This window comes from Neodiprion fabricii, chromosome 1 (genome assembly GCF_021155785.1).
Source record: "Neodiprion fabricii isolate iyNeoFabr1 chromosome 1, iyNeoFabr1.1, whole genome shotgun sequence".
In the NCBI taxonomy this organism is placed as follows: Eukaryota; Metazoa; Arthropoda; class Insecta; order Hymenoptera; family Diprionidae; genus Neodiprion; species Neodiprion fabricii.
In genome coordinates this window covers 19654256-19678717 of record NC_060239.1, presented here as the reverse complement: position 1 = coordinate 19678717, position 24462 = coordinate 19654256, and the positions used below count along the sequence as shown (strand labels likewise).

Sequence of the window (24462 nt, the reverse complement as noted above, 5' to 3'; positions counted from 1 at the left end):
CCTCACGCAAGTAGAAGCCACGCTTAATTCTCGACCTCTTTGCGCTATCTCGGACGATCCACGGGATCCAAGTGCCTTGACTCCAGGACACTTTCTCGTCGGCTCAGCATTGAACACAATTCCTGAGCCGTCACTCATCGAGGTGCCAGTTCAACGGCTATCGCATTGGCAACACTCGCGTCAAATGCTGGAGCATTTTTGGAAACGCTGGAGTACGGAGTATCTTCAGTCCTTCCAAAACCTCTCGAAATGGCAGACTCATCACGGGAACATCAAAATCGGATCCATCGTTCTCGTAAAAAACGAAAATCTACCTCCATCTGTGTGGCCCCTCGCGAAAGTGATCGAAGTGCATCCGGGAACCGACGGTCTCGTTCGCGTTGTGACCGTTAAAACGAAATCCTCTGTGTTAAAACGTCCAATCGTAAAATTGTGTGTGCTTCCAGTGTCCTCTTAAGACAATTATTGACTCTAAGAATAAATAACGCACGGCGGGCGGCATAATCTAATTTCGCGATCGTTACCGATAGCGAAGCGGGCGGCATGTTTCGGCAAGGTATCGAATAGTTAAATGTGTGTCTCGCGACACTCAAAATCGTCCTCGCACATGTACGCACACTCGCGTGCAATGTTTACTTGCCGTCTCTGCGTCAAATCTCGCCGCTTGCCCGTGTCGCGACTCAAAACCCATCAGCTGTATCTCATGTATTGTCTACTGTCTCGAAATCATGTATGTGTATAATCTATGTATTCTCTCGCTCTGTAAAATCTTCACTCTCTGTAACGTTCTCTTGCGATACGGTCTGTATCGCCGCATCAAAACGAATAAAAGTTCTCGGTTACTATCAATCATCATCTCTCTCCATCTCTACATCATTTCGTTTCATTCACACTCGTTCTCATCACTAATTCGCGGATCCCACGTCAATGATCCACATCTTTTTGCCATCTCTCTAAACACTGTACTAACTTACATGGGGCTAAAGGACGAATTCGTCATTATACCAGACGATTATCTGCCTGACGAAGAAGATGGAATCACGGGAAACCCGTTTATGAGGAGGCGAGATTTCCAGTTGAATGCTTCGACGCTCTCCCTGAAGAATAAGATACACCACCTTAGTAGCGACCGAAAAATTCGATTTAAACCAAATTCGGTGAACAAAATTGCCATCGATACCGACGAAAAGAATCTCGATCTCATGTTACGCATGGTCTATAAAGACGGAATGCCTATGGAAAATATCCCGGTGCAGATTGTACACACGAACAATCATGGTACGGCTTATGGAATCATTACCACCACTGAAGACGAAGATATCGAGCTCGGACTGGAGAACGTCCAAGTCCACCGAGTAAAGAGTATGTCAACCCCGGGTGTATGGCAACAACCACGTGATGAAAGAGAGCAGGCGCTCCAACATACTGTCGACTTGAAACACCTACCGGAGGAGTACCAGAAAGAAATTTGGAGTATTCTTCAGGATTTCAGCGATATCTTTACCTTACAGGAGGAAGACATGGTCAATGGAACTTCAATGACTGAACATCGCATCGAGTTGTCAGATCCTCAACGCATTGTAAATGTGAAAAGTTTCCGTGCTCCACAGCTGCACCAGCAGGTTGTAAAAGAGGGAGTAGAGAAAATGTTGAAACAAGAAATAATAACGGAATCCGAGTCGCCATACAACTCGCCAGTTTGGGTTGTACCCAAAAAACCGGGCCCCGACGGAAAGCCCAAGTATAGAATTGTGATCGATTTCAGGAAGATTAATGAACTTACCGTTCAGGATTCTTATCCGATACCAATAATCGAGGATTTACTCGATCACATGGGAAGGGCCAAGTTCTTTACTACTGTCGACACGGCCGCAGGTTTTCACCAGATAAACATGGCTGCTGACTCCAAGAAATATACTGCCTTCTCAACCCCCGACGGGCATTTCGAACACCAACGAATGCCTTTCGGATTACAGAACGCTCCTGAACACCATCGAAATGTAAGAACCGTATTTCAGCGTTTAAGACAATGTACCCTGAAACTCCAGCCAGAAGAGTGCGCCTTCATGAAAACTGAAGTGAGATACCTCGGATATGTCATCACTGACGAAGGGAGCAAACCAGATCTGGAAAAGACCAGAGCGATACAACAATTACCCGTTCCAGTCAACGTTAAGACGATTCGATCCTTCCTTGGTTTGACGGGACATTACCGAAAGTTCATACAAAACTATTCAATGTTAGCGAAACCATTAACAAGGTTAACAAGAAAGGACACCCCATGGGATTGGTCAGCAGCCTGCCAAGAAGCCTTCGAAACCCTGAAAGAAAAGTTGGTCACACCACCGATACTTGTGAGATCAGACCCAGCTAAACAATACGTCGTAACCACCGACGCGTCAAACGATGGAATTGGAGCGGTACTATCTCAAGACGGCCACTCCATATATTTCTTATCTCGAACCCTGAATGATGCGGAAAGGAATTACAGCACGACAGAGAAGGAGATGCTTGCTGTTGTATGGGCCGTCAAGAGACTAAGAGTATATTTGCTCAATACACCAGATAAACCCTTCCTCATCCGCACCGATCATCGTGCACTCGTATGGCTGAAAAATTGCGTAGACCCCAGTCAACGCCTGCTGCGTTGGAGACTAAGATTGGAGGAATACTCATTCCTGATAGAACATGTTTCGGGAAAAAGTAACGTAGTAGCGGATGAGTTATCTAAAGTCTTTCGCACAACGGAAGAGATCTTCGAAAAACTCAGTGAATTGGAAAAGGGACTATACGAAATCACACCCATTAATAGGAATCCCAAGTGGGTCCACCATATTGCCGCACGCCACATTGACATCGAGAGATTGTCACTCACAACAGGCAGAACAAAATCTCACATCAAACTCGTTCCCAACCGAAATCGAAAAGGGGAGGACGGCAAATGGGTGAAGATTACCCTAGAAGAAAAGGATGCCTCTGACAACACCCTGATTATACCAAAGAATCAGACTGATAGACGTGAGAAACTCAGAAACTACATTCATCCGAAAAGGTACGAAAAGATATACTTCTGGATTGACCCTAAGAAAACCACCAAAGAAGAAACCAATTCGATCATCGAAGATCTCAAGAGGATACGTCAGGACTCAGGTGCAGACATATCATTTTGCTTGACAGGAAAGGATGTGCCTAACAAACAGCAACAGAAAGAAATCATGGCCAGCGCTCACAACGACATCAATGGACACTTCGGCCTAGCAAAAACAATTGACCGAGTAAAAGAAACGACCGTATGGTCACGTATGGAGAATGATATCAATTCCTTTATCCAGGCATGCCCCACGTGTCAGATGTATAAAAAGGAAAGGATACAAATGAAATCACCCGCTATTCTTTTCGAAACCTTTGCTGAAAAACCTAACGATCAAATTTCAATAGATATCGTCGGACCTCTGGTCGAATCTTGGAATAAACACCGATATATCCTCACGATGCAGGATTCAATAACTAAATTCATTAAATGTGCCCCACTTACGAACAAAACCGCGACAGAAGTTATCAAGGCTCTATCAGAGTACTGGATAGGTAACTTCGGGTGCCCCAAAGTAATCCTGACGGACATGGGAAAAGAGTTTTGTAACGAGCTGACCGATTCCTTTCTCGAACACTATAATATCAAACATATCACTACAACTGCATATCACCCGCAGTCGAACGGCTCTATAGAACGGATGTATAGTGTCCTGAAAGACTGTATTCGAACTGCCTGCAAAGAGAGAAAACACACTTGGGACAAGGTTTTAATAGAAATGGCACGTACCTATAACACTTCTGTTCATCAATCAACAGGTGAGACGCCTCACAACCTCATGTTCTGTCACGAAGCCAACAATCCTGACGGTTTCCGCGAAAACCGATTGGAAACCGTGATTAGTAAGAAAATGTTGTGGATACGAAAATGGGAGGAACGGTTCGAGAAAGCTGTGGTCTGGCTTACCAAATCCAGAGAGAAAAACCAAAAACAAGTGGAGCAAGGAACACGACGACAAACTCCTTTATATCAAGTGGGAGATAAAGTAATGATCAAGAACCATACGCGACAGAACGCCTTGGAAAGGATTTGGAATGGACCATTCGTCGTCGTCGAGATCAACGAACAAAAAGGAAATATCACTTACAAGAAAACCGCGGATGATTCCACAGCGTCTTATTGGAAGACCCATCTGAATAATACCAAACCGTACTACGAATACGACACCGGACCAAGGGAAAACGATCCAATCCCTAGAATTAAATTCAAACGGGTTCAGGGTAACGATTGGATCTCCACGGAATAGAGTCTTAGTTTCTTTTGTTATAGGTGTAGCAGTCTGTCCCTAGCCTACTTCGATGTCTCAGTTATCAATGGGACTTTACTCCAGAAGGAAGTGGGCAAAGTATACATGTACCAGGAAAGATGGAAGATATTCCAATCCATTGACGCAAGTGGGTTCACCAAACCATTACTCGACATTCACGACAAACTCGGAGGCCTCCAGACGATACGGGATACCTATCTGGACCATTGGAACCCTGGTCAGCGATCCCTTGCCCAGTCCGCCCTGGATGCTTTAAATTTAGAATTTGCCCGTGCCTCGTCACACAAGAATATTTTGGAAGTCGTTTTAGACTTGGGTGCGCCTATTCTTCAAATGACGCGCCGCCCCCCTAAATTAAGGGAATCTCAATCCCATGGAACCAAAACAAGTACTCCGAAAGCGCTCGCGTCGAGCGATGTTACTTACGAAGCCTCGCGCGAAGCTGAGGCGGTATTTGGAAAACATGTCCTTCTGACGGGCCTGGCAAATGAAATGTATCCCCTAAGGAAATCTTATCTCTCGCCTAATATCAGACCGAAAAGAGGAATGTTTAACTTTTTAGGAACAATCCAAAAATCAATCTATGGAACTGCTGACGCGGATGATTTGGAAATAATTAATGGGAATCTAGCCTCACTAAAAAATGTAACGGACACTCTAAATCTTGTTGTAACCAAGTCCTTGCACATAAATCAAGTCCAAATTAATATCTTGAATACAAATCAGCTCAAACTTAATCACTCTTTGGAAACTGTATGGGCACAATTAGAATCATTAAAGATAAAAGGTAACGAAACGCTTGCTTATCGGGAATACATGGAAGCTATAACTCTAAGTTTATTTGAAATTAAGGAACTGCAACGACTAATCGACCTGGTAATGACTGCCGTGCAATTAGGAAGGCATGGTATCATCGATAACACCCTTTTTACTCCAAAGGAGCTTATGACAGCTCTTCAAGCTTTCGACGCCAATGACAAAAAGACACTAATACCTATTTAAGAGGAAAATTACGAGAAGTTTATTAAAATAAGTGATTCAACTATAACCACAGATAAAGGCAAACTTATCTATATACTCACAGTGCCTTACTTAGAAAAGGAATCTTGGGTAATAATTCAGAATACCCCGGTACCCGTAAGAATAAATCACACTTATGTAACGCTTAACCCAACATATGCTTTAAAATTTGTACGTAAGAATTTTATCAGAGAAGTCACATTTTCTCAACTGAAACAGATAACCGATTATTTCATTGGTGATTACCGCGATGTGGGACATCGCAACGAAACTATTGCACTTTGTGAGAAAATAACTGATCCCATACCACGAGGATGCACTCTGAGTCGTTTTCTCGTCACAGATATTGCTTACATAAGAACGCAGGGATCGCAAATAATCTTATCTTCGAAGCCAATTGAGGTAACCATAACATGCGCTTCAATGCAGACTTTTATTATTCAAATCACCAAGCCATCCCTGATAACCACGAATCAGAGCTGCGAACTTCAAACTTTGAAAACGCGAGTCAAATTAATCGTAGAACATATGACTTCTCAATTAACAGAAATACATGCAGATACCATTTCCCCGCTAAACAAATTTGTAACAGGCCGGGAAATTGTATTGCATCACGTGATTAACTTGGATACCCTCAAGGATCAAGGACAAGCCATTTTAGACCTTGAGAGTGTCCTCGCGAATAACGAAGCGACCCTTTGGGTCAACAATACATGGGCTAACTTCAAAGGTATAGGGATCCCATCAATAGGTGCCGTTTCTGGAACGATATCCGTCTTGTCTATTCTACTCTTGCTGTGGAAATTTAATATACCCACCTATATTTCGGCGTTCGCCGGATATTGTTGCCAAAAGAATCCCTCTGCTTTGGAAGTAGTAGAACGAAGGAAATTGAAACGCAGGATTGAGACACAGGCTAAACGTAACGAAAGAATCCTACGAGAAATCAGAAGCCGCAGAGACGCGCCTTTGTCTTCGTCGGGGGATGTGATGGAGCTGGAACATTTCTAATAAAATGTAACAGTTTATATCCTCTCGTAGGAACATGCCGGGGGTCATTCAGATGAGTACAAAATTTATCATGCAGCGTAGCCCGCCTTATGCGCTTGGCTTTCTTATCGGCAGCAGTGCTCAAATTACGCGATTATGCACTCTATATACACTGTCGCCGAGCCCGGCGAGAGGCCGTCTGAGCAGTCTCAATGCTGCTTCCAGGCGTAACGCACGTCTAATTTAATATAATATAACGTTAATGCTTCCTCTTACCATTTGTTGTTATCAATTATCATTCAATTCTCTGTTTGAATGAACATATAAATACATATATAATCGTTGCGCAATATTTGCATGACAATCATAACACGCCGCGGCAACCTTTCGACTCATTCCCGACAGCTGAACCGCCGCGTTTCAATAATAACACCCCAAATACGCTCGCCTCATACGAGGTTATGCGAAAATGGAATCTAAAATTTCCAGGAACGCGCAATGAAGATTCGGAAGCCTTCTTAACGCGAATAGAGGAGGGTAGAACCTTGTTTAATTTATGCGATAATGACATCCTTAACAGTCTCCCGTTTTTTCTTTCTGGAGTAGCTCTATACTGGTTTCGAAGCAAACGACCTCAATGGCACAGTTTCTCCGATTTCGAATACGCTTGGCGTTATAGGTTCGGTGATCCGAATTTACAGTTTACATTGCGTGAAGAGATCCGTAAACGTACGCAGGGCGAAAACGAGCCAGTCGCCGATTACCTCACATATATGCGTGCGTATTTTGATCGATTAAGTCCCCGATTCTCCCACGACGAGGAGATGGACTATGCTTATCGAAACCTGCTATCGCATTTCCAAGTGTTAATAAGACGGAGAGATCTCGAAGATCTTGATGATTTAGAGGATACCGCCCGACAATTGGAGATGAGTTTTGCGGCAAATAATAAATATCAAGCACCACCGACTCCCGAAAACTCACTGCTACCGGAACTAGCATATCGCGAAACACGCGCTAACTCCCGTCAATCGCGATTCGCGTTAGCCAACCTAAATCTAGAGGATGAACCAAACGATAATGTTAATGCTGCGTATCAAACGTCTGTTCGAGAAAACCGATCAGACTCAAACGTTAATAGAAAACCCCCGGATCCTAGACCTGACACGCGTTATAACCAACGACCACCTAGGAATCATACCAGCAACCGGAATCATTACTGTCAGAATGAAAACCCGAGTAACGTTAACTCGCCTGTAACTTCTACCGCTCCGTCTACCGACTCCAATCCATTTCTACCGACTACCGAACAAATAACTGCACGCACACGTCCCAGATTTGCGTGTTACAATTGCCAGCAACCCGGACATCATCAGCGACAGTGCACCGCGCCGCGAACAAAATTTTGCTCCTCGTGCGGATTGACAGGATACACCCGAGCCACATGTACCCGGTGTGCGGAAAACTATCAGGGGAACCGCGCGCAAGGGCAACCTCGGAACCCAGACCCACAATAGAGCCCGAAACCTCGCTCGAACAAATTGTCAGACCTTGTTCTTTATCTACCGAAATTAATAATACTACCGAAACTAATGATCCTACCGAAATTAATAATACTACCGAAATTAATAATACTACCGAAATTATTAATATTACTACCGGTCCATCTATTGAACAAACTGACTTCTGCAGTCCAGTCTACCCGCTTCACGGGAAACCAGTGTTATATCTGATTCTCAAAATATGCGACTTACGTGTAACGGCTTTATTTGACTGCGGTTCATCACGAACCTTTGTAAACTTAAAAACTTCGGTATTGATCGAATGAGGGGTTTCCTAATTCAAAAATCTCATAGCGGAGCAGTCGTAACGGCCGCCGGCCGAAAGACTGACGTCACGGGTGAAGTAATCGTGCCGATAGAATTGGAAGGGACTACCCGCGATATTCACGTTCGCGTTATACCTTCCCTTAGCTTTGATTGTATAATAGGTTTAGATTTCATTCGCACATTTGATATAATAGTAGATTTTACAGAACCTAACTGGTCATTCAAGTATAATTCTCCCGCAACTTATAAATTTCAAACGCACTCCCGATTTACGCCCGATACACAATGTAACGGAATTGTATCTCTGAACGACGAGCAAACCGTCAATTACGGAATTTACTTAAAACAGAGATGGCCCCAGCGTCCGACAAAATAGGTACGACTAATTTGGCCACCCACTACATAGACGTAGGTGACCATCCCGCGATTAGACAACGAGCGTATCGAGTATCGCCGAAAATACAAGAAGCTATCGATGAGGAGGTTGACAAAATGCTCGCTAACGGAATTATCGAACCCTCACACAGCGAATGGGCAAGTCCGATTGTAATGGTTAAAAAACCAAATGGCTCCTACCGTTTTTGTATTGACTTCCGGCAAGTAAATCAGGCATCCAAAAAGGACGCGTATCCGCTACCGCGAATGGATAGCATTCTGGACAAGCTCCAATCCGCCCGATATATTTCAACTATAGACCTAAGTCAAGCCGTTTCCAGATTCCTTTAACTCAAGCGAGTCGCGAAGTAACCGCTTTTATTGTTCCCGGTAAAGGACTTTTTCATTTTACGCGAATGCCGTACGGATTAACTGGAGCGCCGACTACGTTTCAACGGTTGTTAGATCGCTTAATTGGACCAGACATGGACCCATACGCTTTCGCCTATTTGGATCATATTGTCATCGCCACAAAAACATTTGACGAACACCTTGAGTGGTTACGACGCGTTTTACGAACTATCCGACACGCGAACCTCACGGTCAACCCTGATAAATGCGAATTTTGTTGCTCTAAAGTTAAATATCTCGGCTTTCTAGTTAACGAATATGGATTACAAATAGATCCAGACAAAATAGCTCGGGTTGTAAATTATCCGGTTCCACATACAGTGAAACAACTACGTCGATTTTTAGGAATGGCTTCTTGGTACCGAAGGTTTATTCCAAATCTCGCCTCGATAACCGAACCACTGACGCGGCTCTTGCGAAAAACCCAATCATGGACTTGGGCTGAATCGCAATCTTTCGCTTTCGAAGAAATTAAAAATCGACTAACTACCGCTCCAACGCTATCGTGCCCCGATTTTAATAATCCTTTCGTCGTACAAACTGATGCTAGTAATTGCGGACTAGGCGCTGTCCTAACTCAAACTGACCAAGACGGAGCACACGTAATCGCATACGCAAGCAGAACCCTATCGGATGCCGAAAGGAAGTACTCCGCTACCGAACTAGAATGCCTCGCCGTTATCTGGGCAATCGGAAAATTCCGCCCCTACATCGAAGGGTACCATTTCACGGTCGTGACAGACCATAGCAGCCTCCAATGGCTTTACAAGCGAAAGAAATCTACCGGTCGATTAGCTAGATGGTCACTTGAATTACTGGGCTATGATTTCACTACCGTATATCGTAAGGGCGCCTTGAATCACGTGCCGGACGCACTCTCCCGAATCCCGGAACCTGATATCACCTTAAATTCATTTCCTACCGCCGATGAAGCTACCGCCACTATCGTACCAGATCAACTAACCTGGTACGACCACCGGAAACGCGACGTCGACAACACTCCCGGAAAGTTCCCGGATTGGAAGATAGAAACTGGTCACCTATACGTTCGACGCACGGACCCCTTAATCGGCACGTTAGTACAAGACTTAAACGCTTGGAAATTTGTCCTACCCGAAGAGCAACGCGAAACTGTTTTACAAGAAGCTCACGATAACCCTCAGTCCGGTCATCCGGGAATAGAGAAAACCTACCGCCGTTTAGCTACCCGTTATTATTGGCCCGGAATGTACCATACCGCTACCGAGTATGTGGGGAAGTGCGACACGTGTCAAAAATGTAGTGACCCAAACTGCCCCCGCGGGTTTAATGGGAAGGCGCGTCGTACAACAACCTTGGATCGTCGTAGCAGCCGACATAATGGGACCATTTCCCCCGTGTAAATCTGGCTTTGCGTACGTACTGGTAATGCAAGATCTCTTCACACAATGGATTGAATGCGCTCCCCTTAGGAAAGCTACCGGACAAAAGATTAGCGAAACTTTCAAAGACTTAATACTATCGAGGTGGGGAACTCCCCAAATATTACTCACAGATAATGGGACCGAGTTTAATAACCGTACAATCAAGGAACTTACGGAGGCCCATGGCATAAAACATACCACGACACCGCCGTATCATCCACAAGCCAACCCGGTCGAAAGGGTTAACCGTGTTCTAAAGACCATGATAGTTACCTTTTTGAACGACGATCACCGACAATGGGACCGACACCTCTCAGACTTCCGATTCGCGTATAACACCGCGCACCATACCTCACTCAATACGAGTCCCGCTTTCCTAAATCTGGGCCGCGTACCCGAACTGATCAATTCCTACCGACGATCAGCTACCGATAAAATCGAGATAGAACCCACACCTCCGAAATTATGGGCAGAGCGAATGACACATATACAACTACTTAGGGACTGGGTCACGGAAAACCTTGACGACGCCTTCGCTAAGCAAGCGCGATACTATGACCTCCGACGGCGAGACCAAGCTTTCACTGTAAACGACCTTGTGTTAAAACGACAGCACACGCTGTCATCTGCTACTCAACATGTTGCTGCCAAACTGGCACCAAAATTTAGTGGACCCTACCAAATCTCCCGTTTTCTCTTTCCGGTGGTGGTTGAACTACAACAGGTAGATGGGAATAATGTAGTGGGAAAAGTGCATGTAAAAGACTTAAAGACCTATAGAACTTATCCCTCGTAATTTAACATACTAGATCATGGGAGACGAAGTTCCACCGCCCGCTTATGTCCTGCGCGGCTGGCGCCGAATGGAACGGTTCGCCGAGTTCATCGAGCTCCTGCAGATGTGGTATCCCGACCTCGCTCGCGAGATCCGCCTCGCTTACATCGAGACCGATAAGGATTACCGGGCGTTCCAATCGGACCAAGTGGCCCGGGGAACCGTGCGGGAGATGCCGGAGGGCGTGGACCAGGCCGTCCAAACAACACCACCGGCTGAGACGGTTGCCTGTCCGCCGTGCTGCTGCCGCTGCCAGGGTACTTCGTCTGACGGGAACCCTACCGTCACCATCCCGCTGATCTCACCTCTGTCCATGTTCCCTTCGACTCGGACGACCTGTCAGACGAGACCCTGCGAGCGTCTCCAACTCCCGATCTACTACCGGCTAGCAGCAAACCACGGAGGACGGTCACCTTCGGCGAATCCGGGGCCGTCGAAAAGGACACGGCCAGACCACCACCACCACGGTCAGAGTCGCCGGATTTCGGTTTCACGCCGAAGGTCCGCACTGGCAGGCCCAAGGCCGCAGCCGCGCCCCTACCGTCACCACCTACACCGGTACCGGCACGAGACCCGGCAGTACGCGACCCCAGGGCGTGCTGTAACTGCGATCAGGTGGGGCACCTGGCCAGGCAGTGTATGAAGCCGAGACGAAAATTTTGCTTCGGCAGCAAACAGCCCGGCTTTACCAAGGCCGAATGTCCCCGATGCCGCGCCGGTTGGGCGCTTGATTTTATGGAACGCCACCAGGTCCGGCCCCGCAAGGCGGACAACAAACACTTAAGGTAGTACCGTGATAAATCACTTTTCTTACAATATCTTTCAATTTTTGAATACACATAATTTGAAGTGTCCTTTATACGTAGGAATTTTTTTTAATAGTCCTTGCGGTACTAAATTTTGCAATATTAGCGATCAAAAGTCGCACAATTTACATGTATTCCCTATCCCGACCGTAGTTAGAGTGAGCATTTTATTTAATAACAGCCATACTTTTCTTAGAATTTTATTTAAAAACTGAGAATTATTAATTGAGGATATAACAAGTAATTTTTTTCAAAAAAAACATAAACAAGCGGTATTCATTTTTTTGTAAATAATTCTTAAAGTTTGTTGCTTTTAATGATTTTCAAACTTTCTCTCATAACCTGACCCGTGAGAAATAGTGACTTGGCAACGTTGCCCTACGCGGGAAGTTTAAAATGCCATAAAGGCCCAACGAATTGAAATAAATGTCAGAACTTTGCGGATATAGGTTACGGTATAGAAAAAATTAAAATTGTTAATATTTTTAATAATTAAGTGGATAAATCATAAATAACTACACTACAAATATATTAAATATTTATTTACTTAAAATTACAGTTTTCGATAAAGTCTTTAACAAAGGCATTTATTTATAACTTTAGAAAAATATTAAATGCTACTAATATTTTACTTTTTTTTAGAAACTCTTTCTTTCTTACAAATATTTTTTTTTGGTTTATTAATCACTAGGTTTGGCACGTTTTCATTTCTTAAACATTTTAAAACATTTTCTATAATATCTTTTTTTTTGGTTATCCTTACTTTATTATCAATTTTTGCAGTAAACATTCGTACCACGCCGTCATCACCTTCTTGCTTAAAAATTTCTTTTAAATAATCAACTGAAATGTCATTTATAGCTAATTTTTTTACACATGTTCAAGGAAATAATATCTTTTAACTCGCATAATACTTTTAAATTGACTTTGGTTTTCTTTGAATTTGATAATTCTTGCAAGTAAACTTGACATTTCTTGTAAGAAGCCAACAACTTTTTTTTTACGTCGAGTATTTCGACTAAATTCTGTAAAATTAAAACATCATAAGCAGCATCGTGAAATGATTGCGGCTCATCATCTGAATTAGTTAAAAAATCTTGACTAAGACTCTCTAATTTAAATTTACCAGGACCTTTTCTATCACTTAATACTGATCGAAACGTTGTTAAAGTATCCCCAAAACCTATGATTAAATCTAGAATAGTCGAAGCATTTACACTACTTATTGCACGTAAAAGGCGAAGAACATCAAACCGGGCATTATGCGCTACTAACAAACATTTCTTTCTACCCTTAGACAATATTTTTAAAAATTGCCTGAAAGATTCTAATGCATCAGAAATCTTTAGAGTTTGTACCTTCTTCTTATCATGAAATAAATTTTTCCCATGATCATGGTGAAGTTTAGTAACGGCAATCGCTGACGCGGAGATGTTAGTTTTGGTGTGAATGTAAACATTAAAAACTTCTGTATCACAGATAGCAGCTATTTGTAGAATATGAGCATCAGCTGCAAATGCAGTAGTTTCAATGTCGAAGTAAACGACAATTGTTTCATGTTCATCAATAATGTTACTCTTTTTGCTATCACGAACATAATCATTTAATCTATTAATCCCGCAATTACTTTCATAAGTAATACCCCCACTTTTTTCATTATTTTTCCTCAAAAGTTCTCTCTTTCTCTTCAATTCTAATCGACGTATTTTTTTACCCTTTGTCTGGTTAAATATCGTTATCTTCTCTCGGTGTACATCCATTTGACAAACGTATTTAACTGTTTGAAGTCCATTAGGAAGATTTAACTTTTTTTGAATATTCAAAACACTCGTATCACCATCATTTTTAACACAAACAGCAGATGCAACTCTGATATCACAAGCAGCACTTGTGCTCAAACATTTATTTTTATGAGCTTTATGAGCTGCAACATTATTAAAACTCTCATTGCCTTGGCTTGAAGCCGCTACAGAGAATTTATATGAGTTAGCGGCAGAGAAAAAAAGTACTGTTTTCACACGTATTTTGCAAACAATTGAAATCGAACAATCTTTCTCTGGAGGGTCAGAAAGAGTGCATCAAACCTTCATGAAAAAGCATGCGCAGCCCGATCGCTGTGCGCTCGATAGTTTTTTCCGAATATCATTGTTAATTAAGCCCGATTCGAGAGTTGCGTTATCGTAATTGTTAACGTGAGCCAAAATGAGGCCTTCTGAGTTGCTGCCGATTTTTTTACAGATACCTGGGACCTCCCCCTAACGTGTCCAACAAGTTTTACCATCCTATTGCAATTAATATGAACTAGGGAATTTTCCGAAAAATGACTCAAATTTGACCTTAGCAACAAATGCTAATAAGTTCGTCAATTATTGTCGGAATCGAATTCGGGAAAGTGGAACAGTTAGAGCAAAAGAAGACGCAACTTTTGAAACAAGACTCATGGTAATCGGACAGTTTGTTTGTTAACTAGAACACTTCAAAGTCGAAGTGACTTTGTTAATTAACAAATTACGATTTCGACATTTTACGAACGCTATTGTCTTCTTTAATATCAGTACTTGATATGCCAAACAATGTTTTTCAAGCTTCTAACTGATTTCATATCGAAAATCAAGTGAACAACTTAGCTTGTTGAGGCAAAAAGTGCGTGGCAGACCGTCGGGCGCCGTGGTGGGGGGAGAGACTCGCCGCAGCCGGCAGGCGCAAAAATCGAATTCACTGTTTCAATAACGTGCGCGCGTTTTTTTTCGACAATATCTCGGGTTCTAATTGACGTATTTTGATGATTTTTTTTTTAAATCGATATGCCGAGTCGTGAGTAACACGAATATCGAATCACATTCAACAAATTCTTTTATTTAAACACTCAAAATCGGACGGAAGTATAAATCTCGATTTTTTTCGTTGCTAATCATTAGTTTATTCATGAAAATTTAGATTTTAATGGTCATTTTTCACATGAGGAATATGTAATAATAGTTGGGAATGGTTCACATATAATATAAATAGATATATATATATAAGAAATCATTTATTACAAAGACTTAATCTAAATTTACTATAAAACTTACAGCTAAAGTACAATAGTTTTTACATCTTACGAAGCTTCTTATAAGGAGTTTCGTCGTCGGAGTCGCTTACATTTTCAGTTTCGTCACTTTCATCGAGCTCTAAGTCGGGTTGCATCTGTTGCTCTATCATGTTCGAGATCTCATCACCGTAATCATTTTCTTCCAAGTCAACTTCATCGTAAGTTTCTGCATGATTCTTGCAAGTCTCGCCGTGACAATTGGCGCAGTATTCGGAACATCGCAGTCCATGTTTCACGCAACCACAAGTTTTTGAGCAACCTGTTCGACAATTGCAGCTGATGATTCTTAGAAGATCCTCCGGTACTAAGGAATCATCCGTGTATTTAGGTTGCAGAATACCGTCTTTTACAGACCACCCCCAAGAATTCGCCCCCACATCCCGTCCAATCCACGTTTGCAGTTGCAAGTACGCCCTTCTACAATGTTGTTTAGCCGCGGCCTCAGTGGGTGGAAGTGACGCTAAATTGAAATTCTTTCTCTTACAATTATTCTTAAAACATCTATACCTTAACTCGTTTCGATCTAATTCTATCCCTCTTTTGCCTCCGTATAAGTAACATAGAATTTTCATCCCGACTCTTTCAACCAACTCTGGCGACGCATTGGGTTCGTAAAAAATCGAGGCTTCTGTCAGCAATTCTTCGTACTTTTTCAATGCGTTAACCACTCTCAATTTTCCAAATGAAAAGAGAGCTGATGTGGTATCGCAACCGGTGAAGGCATGTATAAAGCCAATGTACTTTTTCAATGTCTCACTGACTGAACAGGAATGTTTATCGAAAATCTTTTGAGGAACCGAATTCCGACTTGGTTTCAAAAGAAAAACCTTCTTATCAGTTTCCATCTGTGTCATGATTATCAGAATGTCAACGTCTTCGGCTACAATAATTGAAATATTTTCGTCGCTAGATACATCAACGGCAGTCCTCACTATGAGGTAATCTGCATCTTCAGGCGCTTGACTTGTTGTAAATCCTGCTGTATGTAATTTATCGCACAGTTTTCTAATGAAGCGAACTTTATTCTTACTATTCGAAAGAAATCGATTCTACGCTACAGTAGGGATCATTCCTAAATCAAAATCTACGTCCGCACAAAGTTGGCCAGTCTCTCTGCGCATTCTTTCTGAGTTTTTAGTAGAACGAGTTAGATCTTCGGGATACCCATCAAAGATGATAAAACTATCTGAGCTATAAAACTTGCCTACATACTCGACATATCTATTCAAAATTGACTCAAACGTTTCGTTTTTAGGCCATACAATTTTGTGTAGGAGAAAACCGCCGTCAATTATGTGACGACATTTTCCATCAGGGAGAGTTGCCGGCTCTTTGAAACTATCGTAAAGTTTTGATTTTTCGGTTTTCCTCATGGTGTGATTATCAAAGAGAGAGAGTGGATACGGTGCCAATTCATGGGATAGAAATTTTCTCAAATCGTTCGAACTTTCCATCGCGACAGATATCCTTTGGAAAATAAGATTCGGATTTATTACAATGGATCCCTCATTTTTCGTCTTGACAGAATTTACAATACACAATGACGATACTCTGTTCTTTCTTTGAAATTTTAGATCTTTAAAACTTGTTCCTATAACATCCTGCATCAATTTAAACCCTACTTCATACGCTAAATGACAATTGATGGAGCTATCTCCTTGCACGCCAGAGGTTATGCAATGGATTTTTTCTGTTGCAACAAGTGGTTGGAATGTGTCAAAAAAATTCATGACTTTTGGTAGATCTTCAGCATCGCGTAATCGTCTACTAGATCGAGAATCGACGTGTTGCTCGGACGTAATGATGGATACATCGCAGAATGATTGAATAAAGTCTGAAATCTCCGTTAGGGCAGGCATTGTTAAGACCCACTTGGCTAGTACTGCGTCGGTTACACCCCGGCCATGAGTTAATCCGCCCCTCGTCTTCATACTCCTCATAAGCATTTGTTCAATAGTAAGGTCCGACCAGACTCCACACCAAAACTTATCTGAACGTCTTATCGCGAAGTACCCTTGCTTAGTAAATTTATCAAATTCTGAGACGTTCATCATTTCTTCTAAATGGTACATATCTTGTAGATACAGCTGAGTCGATTTTGCATACAAGAAGTGTCCACTGCAGTAAAAATAAGGTATCATCTTTCTAATCGTTTCTAAATGCAAATTCCAGTTTGCTGATCTCTCGGCCTCAATAAACTGTCTCATGAGCGCAACTGTGTCATAGTACTGAAGCCACAGCTTGGATGTAGGCCCTTTGCTTTTCTGGATATTAATGTGATCATGGAATTTTGCCAAGATTGACTGAAATTCTGCGCTTGAAATGACATCCAGAATATTGTCTTCTTCAGTAACGTAACTTTTAAGTTGATCTTCTTCTGAAGCTGATAAATCAAAAGACGACAGGAGTACATTTGTTAATGCCAAATGAATCAGTAAATGGCCTCTAACGGCTCTGGCATAGGCGTGTCCTTTCATGATCTTGTCGACAGAATTCTCTGCATAAATCTGACAAAAGAGCTCGCGTAACCCGCTGCCCTCCATAATGAAACCAATTGAACCCATGAATGACATCAAGAGATAAAAACCGCCTAATCTTACTACCACACCGGATAATTCGTTCTTGCAACATTCAGCTATTTCGCGAGCTTTATAATAAAGGGGCTGATCAAAGGTTATGAACGTATGCTTCTGCCCGATATCTATCCTTCTCTTGTCGGCTTCTAATAGAGCAGTGTAAATTGTGTCGAGATTGCTTGGTGGCGCGTTGATAAAGGGTAAGAAAATTATTTTACTCTTATCAAACGGCCTGCTGCTATAGATTCGCTGCATAAATCCGTTTCACCCATCAAAATCGCTTCCATATCTATTTTTAGCACACAACCAAAAGAAATCAGTCTCGTTGATGTTAACATCATAATCGATTGACTTCAATGTATTCAAATCTTGAACAAGAATATTCCCGAAGCCGGCATTCGCTCCCTTATTAAAATGCTTCAAGTGAATTCGTCCAAAGTTACCTATAACTCGAGATGAAGGTATCTTCTTCACCCTTTCCATTGACGTCGTTGTATTGACCGAAGACGCAGGAGTCACAATCTCAATACCACCCATAGAATGGAAAGTATTCTTTCCATCGATGGTATTGACATTGTGATCCGCGTTATCGAATACAAATTGTACGTATGAATTCATGTATTCAAATAGGGTATCATGATTAAGAATAGAGGAATGTAACAACTGGGTTTCTTCATAAGAGGAACAGAATCCTAAGGCATTGAGAATTTGAATCAATTCGCGTGACCCGTATTGTTTCATTAACGTCGCAGCTAATCCTACTTGTAGTGACGATAGATAGGACCTCGGGCGGACCAATGCAATGATCGCGTGACAAATCGATAGTATTTTGCGTTCAAAGTTTTCCGGATTCTTTTTTTTTGCTGTTACTAAACTAGTTACGAAGCATTTCAGTGTTTTCGGTACGTCTGATTCAACTGTCTCGTGAAATCGGTCAGGAGCAGGATATGATTTTGTATCATAAACATGGGATTTGATATCTTGTAGAATGATCTGAGAGGCTGCCTCAACTACTCTTAAACGTTCATCTTTCTCGTCACTCAATTTTCGGGAGTACCATTGATCAGTCAATAACTTTTTACCTACATCTGCAAAAGTAATTATGGGGCCATTTTGAGAGGAATGAATTATGATATCATCACCGAATAGCCCTTTCAGATGTTCCTTTAAGTATCTCAGCGTTGGCAATTGAAAATTTCCCTCTTGATAATCCTTGAGAATCTCATTCATACTGAACTGACAACTTAAATGCTTGTGTTCCACCAAATACTTCGCAATGTACCTTGCTGCTTTCAAGCTTGGTGATTCAGAAGAAGTAACAGAAGATTCTCTTGATAAGTCTCGATATATAACTTTCTGACATCTATTATGATACCTAGCACGGACTTGAATGAGATCGTCTACTGAATTAATTCTATACAGAAATTCTAGAAAGCTAGGATTCGCCGAGTTGGAGAATTTTTCGAGTAACTTCCGTTTGGAGTTTGAATTTGCGAAGACAATAATATCCCTACGCTCTTTCTTCTCTCTGTTTTGTGTCTGAATGTATTGATCTGACGCGTCTTTTGCGCAAAAAATGCACAGACTTTCGAAATCGAAGTCAAGTGAAACACCCGATTGACGTGTATTTGTGGCTGGGCCACCTTCTCTCTGTTCTCTCGATTCCAATTCACGTACGTACTTACGAATCTCTCGTTCGTAAGTATAATTCTTGGCACAGGAATCGTGAACCTCCAACCTTCTGTACTTTTTCAACTCCACGTGTTTCAAATCCTTTCTCCTTCCGCTCGCAACTACGCAGCTGTTCAGACCAGCCTGCACGGAAAAAAAAATTCAGCTCGTGGAACTAAATATTAGATAGTTACTTGTAAACAGTTCGTCGAACTAAACGTTCTGTTATTGGAAGAGCACTGCATGGTTCGTATAACTGACTGTTAGTCAGCTGTCATAGCTGTACGTTGTTCAGCTCTCTCAGCTAAACAGCTTCGTTCGAAGAGCTAGACCAGAATTTTTCGGCTCCGCTCACAGCGCTTATTATTAAATAGTACAATTATATTGCTATTAGTATTATTTTTCATCATTATTATCATTATTTATTCAGTGTCATTTACATATTTGAATGGACTATTTAAACAATTATCTATCAACTGTATTTAAATCGTACTCATGAAATTTGAAGGTTATGAAATATGTCAACGCACCAGAGCACAGCGCAACTTACAGCTCTTGGAGCAAAACCATTCAGCTGTGAGAGCTGAACAACTTGCAGCTATCAGAGCTGACTAATATATAGTTGCTGTAACTACAAGTAGACCGTAGAGTGCGTATAGTTACTGGAGCTGTAGAATACAGCTCGCCGAACAGAATTTTTTTTTCCGTGTGGGATAGCGTCCGTGTTGCACGTCCATCGTTCAAAACTTTGTCACACAACAGGCACAAAGCATTTTCATCCCCAGCCATGATGAAAATGGATAATCTAAAAAAATTAGTGAATAATTTCATTACTATTTACATACTCGTACGATAATACAAATTTATGCATGTATATATACATTGAATCACTTGAATACTTACAAAGAAGTAAAAAATTTCTGCTGAAATACAACCGAAACCTTGTACTGAGGCAGCTAAGCGTCAATAAATTCCATGACAAGCCACGCTCCTCGGCAACAGAACGCTCCAAACGAATAATAGCGTTGCTTGTTGACTCGAAATCTTCAAAACCTATTTGAACAATTTCATTACTATCTACATGCTCGTACAATAATACGAATATGATTGTATTTCTTTGACATGTCAAAAACTATGATATACTTAATGCACGCATATGTGTATTCTTGTGTAAATATATATACATATACACAAACGCATATACACGTGCATCATATGAATGTATGTATACACATATAGACACAGAGAAAGAAGTATGTAATAAATTGAATCACTTGAATACTTACAGCAAAATGAAAAATATCCTCTGCTCGGAGTAAAACTGTGAATGTAATCTTGCACTAAAACTGCGCGGCGTCTATATATCGTCGCTTGTGAACTCCGAATTCCCCTTGAACACGCACTGATGCTACTTGCTCAACGGAAATTTTTGGAATGAGAGAATGAAAGAGAGCGAAGAGCAGCTATGGTCCCACTCTCAAAAGGACGCCCTTCTACCTGCCCCCCACCGCTACCGCTGCCTAATACCCAAAGCTATGGGTCACTGAGCATCGTAGGCGTCTATAATATTTCGGCCGAAATAATGAATAATATTGTATTTGATTAATTAATAATAATTCACTTATTATAATACTGATTTTAGCAACATATTACAAACTCAACAATAATATTATTAAATTTTTTAAATTTGGGAGTATTTTGTTCATTTTATCATAATGATGAATAATAAAGTGAACGAATACTCAGCATGGAAATCTAAATTTTCATGAATAAACTAATGATTAGCAACGAAAAAAATCGAGATTTATACTTCCGTCCGATTTTGAGTGTTTAAATAAAAGAATTTGTTGAATGTGATTCGATATTCGTGTTACTCACGACTCGGCATATCGATTTAAAAAAAAAATCATCAAAATACGTCAATTAGAACCCGAGATATTGTCGAAAAAAAACGCGCGCACGTTATTGAAACAGTGAATTCGATTTTTGCGCCTGCCGGCTGCGGCGAGTCTCTCCCCCCACCACGGCGCCCGACGGTCTGCCACGCACTTTTTGCCTCAACAAGCTAAGTTGTTCACTTGATTTTCGATATGAAATCAGTTAGAAGCTTGAAAAACATTGTTTGGCATATCAAGTACTGATATTAAAGAAGACAATAGCGTTCGTAAAATGTCGAAATCGTAATTTGTTAATTAACAAAGTCACTTCGACTTTGAAGTGTTCTAGTTAACAAACAAACTGTCCGATTACCATGAGTCTTGTTTCAAAAGTTGCGTCTTCTTTTGCTCTAACTGTTCCACTTTCCCGAATTCGATTCCGACAATAATTGACGAACTTATTAGCATTTGTTGCTAAGGTCAAATTTGAGTCATTTTTCGGAAAATTCCCTAGTTCATATTAATTGCAATAGGATGGTAAAACTTGTTGGACACGTTAGGGGGAGGTCCCAGGTATCTGTAAAAAAATCGGCAGCAACTCAGAAGGCCTCATTTTGGCTCACGTTAACAATTACGATAACGCAACTCTCGAATCGGGCTTAATTAACAATGATATTCGGAAAAAACTATCGAGCGCACAGCGATCGGGCTGCGCATGCTTTTTCATGAAGGTTTGATGCACTCTTTCTGACCCTCCAGAGAAAGATTGTTCGATTTCAATTGTTTGCAAAATACGTGTGAACAAAGTACTTTTTTCGATAAAAAATCATCGAAAATCGTTAATTTGGCGATGAAAAAATTTTTTTTAATTTTTTTAAACAACGTATCCGTGTGTAAAATTTGATTTTGAACAAGTTTGCTTCTATACATTTTTCTCGTAGGGTCGATACTTTACGAGTAATAGAGGAAAAATCGTCTAAAAAAGGAGAAAATCCCGAAATTGGAATATTTAAACGTCTCTAAATAATTGTACGGAAAAGCTTGAGATGGCGCAACTTCAGAATATGTTTCTATATGTAAAAGGAACCCATTCCACAAAAAATCGGCTTCCCACCAATCACAACCACGATCTGCCACTTTTTGACCTAATTCTACTGGACTATTTAACGACCAATTCTTTTTCTTCTGATGCAGCTCGCTTACAACTGTCCTTTGCTTCTGATTCAATAGCTTTGCCAACTATAACCTCATATCTTTTATATAGTTGATTTCTAATTTGACGTAATTTTGCACAAGCTAGAATCTTATTTAAACTGGTGTTGCCTACACCTGAATGGATAGCTCCTGAAACATATCATTAATTAATACATTATATAACAAACTGAGTACATTTATATATGTATTTTTTAATTAAACTATAACACTGTATTAATATAATAGATATTAATAAATTGATAATTATTAGGTGTATAATTAATTATATTGATTGAAATATGATATTTATGACTTACCAAGTACCACGGATGAATTAATATCAGAGACTGTTTTGGTTTTTACTCCACTGTTGACCTTATTAAGCTTTGCACATTTATCACACTTTATTTTAAATTTTGAATGCAGACCTTCTGTTTTGAACTCATAAAGCTTCTCCAAATCCAAAAGACTTCTGCAGCTTGTGCATTTCAGATTTGTTGCAATTACTTTCCACGTAACTATCCCATTCTCGTCAGGAATTTTATCTCCGTCCTTTCCGTCAAGTGCAATTTCAACTTTTGGTTTTTTAGCATTAGAAATACCTGCTAATGCATTATTAATTTTATCAGCAGTCCTTTTTTTGACAAATCTGCCGTTTTTTAATCGCGAAGTCATTGTGTATTATTTTCAGTCTCCAATTGTAACTAACCTCAAATTGATTTCATAACAATACATTTCTCTACAACACATACTTGAGAGGCAAGAGATACTGAGTTAGAATGCAACGTTGCCAAGTCAGACAAAAGACGCAATGGGAAAATTTTTATACTTCTGCGCATATGAGAGGAAGCCCAAAGGTGTACTGTATCTCAACTACTTTTTACTTTAGTTATAATGTTTTATACAAGGGATATTTCTCTGGAAGTTGAGGACTGCTGCTATCGCGGTACTACCTTAACCAGCCCATATCAGCGCCGTGACCTTAAGGACCCGCCACCCTAAGTGTCTCCATGGTTAAAGATTTTTCTAAATTCTATTTCGGCCTATCTAATTCAAAATTCTATTTCGACCTTCCAGTTTTTGCTAAATCAATTTAAATTCATTTTTCATTACCGATTTTTCTTATCTACCGTTTATCTACCGTTTTTTAACATTTCCTACCGTTTTTAGCTATCGTTTATCTGCCGTTCATTTAACTTCTCTACCGTCTTCAGCTACCGTCAACCTACTGTAAAGGTCTAACTTCATTTCCGCAACGCTAAGCTATCGGAAAACTTAACTCTACCTTCACCGTTCGAGTCATTGTCTAAATTCTACCTTGCTTCTACCGTCTGATTTATCCTTAAACACGTAACTTCATTTCTACCGTTTTAAGCTATCGTCAAAACTTTACTTCAGTTCTACCGTTCCGAGCTGTCGTGAAAATTTAACGTCTTTCCTACCGATTTAAGCTACCGCGAAAAAACTCCGATTCTGACTTATTCCGTCAACGTTAACTGTCTTGTAATCACTCCACACCACCCTCTATATCAACTGATTTTTCGCAAAAACCGTCACTGACTGAGGTAAGGGCAAAAACTCCTGAACCAAAAGCAAAATCTAACAATCAACGCTCGGATATACAAGCCTAAATTACCTGACTCGCCTTTTGTGTGATCTTTTACCATACTTTTCGTATTTTATTAACTAGCGCACACTATCATACGTCAAAAACTACCGAAGCTTACGCGTTTTCCGTTTCTACCGTCTCTTACGTAATTTCCGTTAATTTTTTTGGCTAGTGTTGTCAATGGACATCGAAACCACTTATTCGTCAGTTTACGGGTCAGCCTCCATAATTTCTGATAAGAGCCTTCGTGACATTACCTAGGTAGAAGACCCGCCCGGTCTCCCCCTGGGGGGAGGGAGTTGTAACGTGGAGTTTCAGAGTCGCCCGTCACAAGGGCACACAACCGTTATTATTTCTACTTTACGCGTCCTCAGCAGGGTACTCCAACCGAACTCGATACAAAATAGGCAATAACTA

The 24462-nt window shown here is 41.1% G+C and overlaps 1 protein-coding gene and 1 long non-coding RNA gene across 2 annotated transcripts; both read right to left on the bottom strand.

Moving 5' to 3' along the window:
• Positions 1-20083: 20083 nt before the first annotated feature.
• LOC124185717 lies at positions 20084-20854 on the bottom strand. The gene is made up of 3 exons (XR_006871451.1): positions 20652-20854; positions 20269-20418; positions 20084-20170 (listed from the first exon to the last, which is right to left on the bottom strand). It is a non-coding gene; the product is annotated as an uncharacterized LOC124185717 (long non-coding RNA).
• Positions 20855-22401: 1547 nt separating this feature from the next.
• On the bottom strand, positions 22402-23388 carry LOC124187837. Its single transcript, XM_046580027.1, has 2 exons — positions 22754-23388; positions 22402-22586 (listed from the first exon to the last, which is right to left on the bottom strand). Exons 1-2 carry the CDS (start codon positions 23109-23111, stop codon positions 22402-22404), a joined length of 543 nt encoding a protein of 180 aa, XP_046435983.1. The 5' UTR covers positions 23112-23388.
• Between the last annotated feature and the right edge of the window lie 1074 nt (positions 23389-24462).

Excerpts from the sequence above, each read along its gene's own strand:
- LOC124187837 (XM_046580027.1), bottom strand. The coding sequence starts at position 23,111 with ATGACTTCGCGATTAAAAAACGGCAGATTTGTCAAAAAAAGGACTGCT. Across the intron at positions 22,587-22,753 it reads TAATTCATCCGTGGTACTTG|GAGCTATCCATTCAGGTGTA; the intron begins GTAAGTCATAAA and ends GATATGTTTCAG.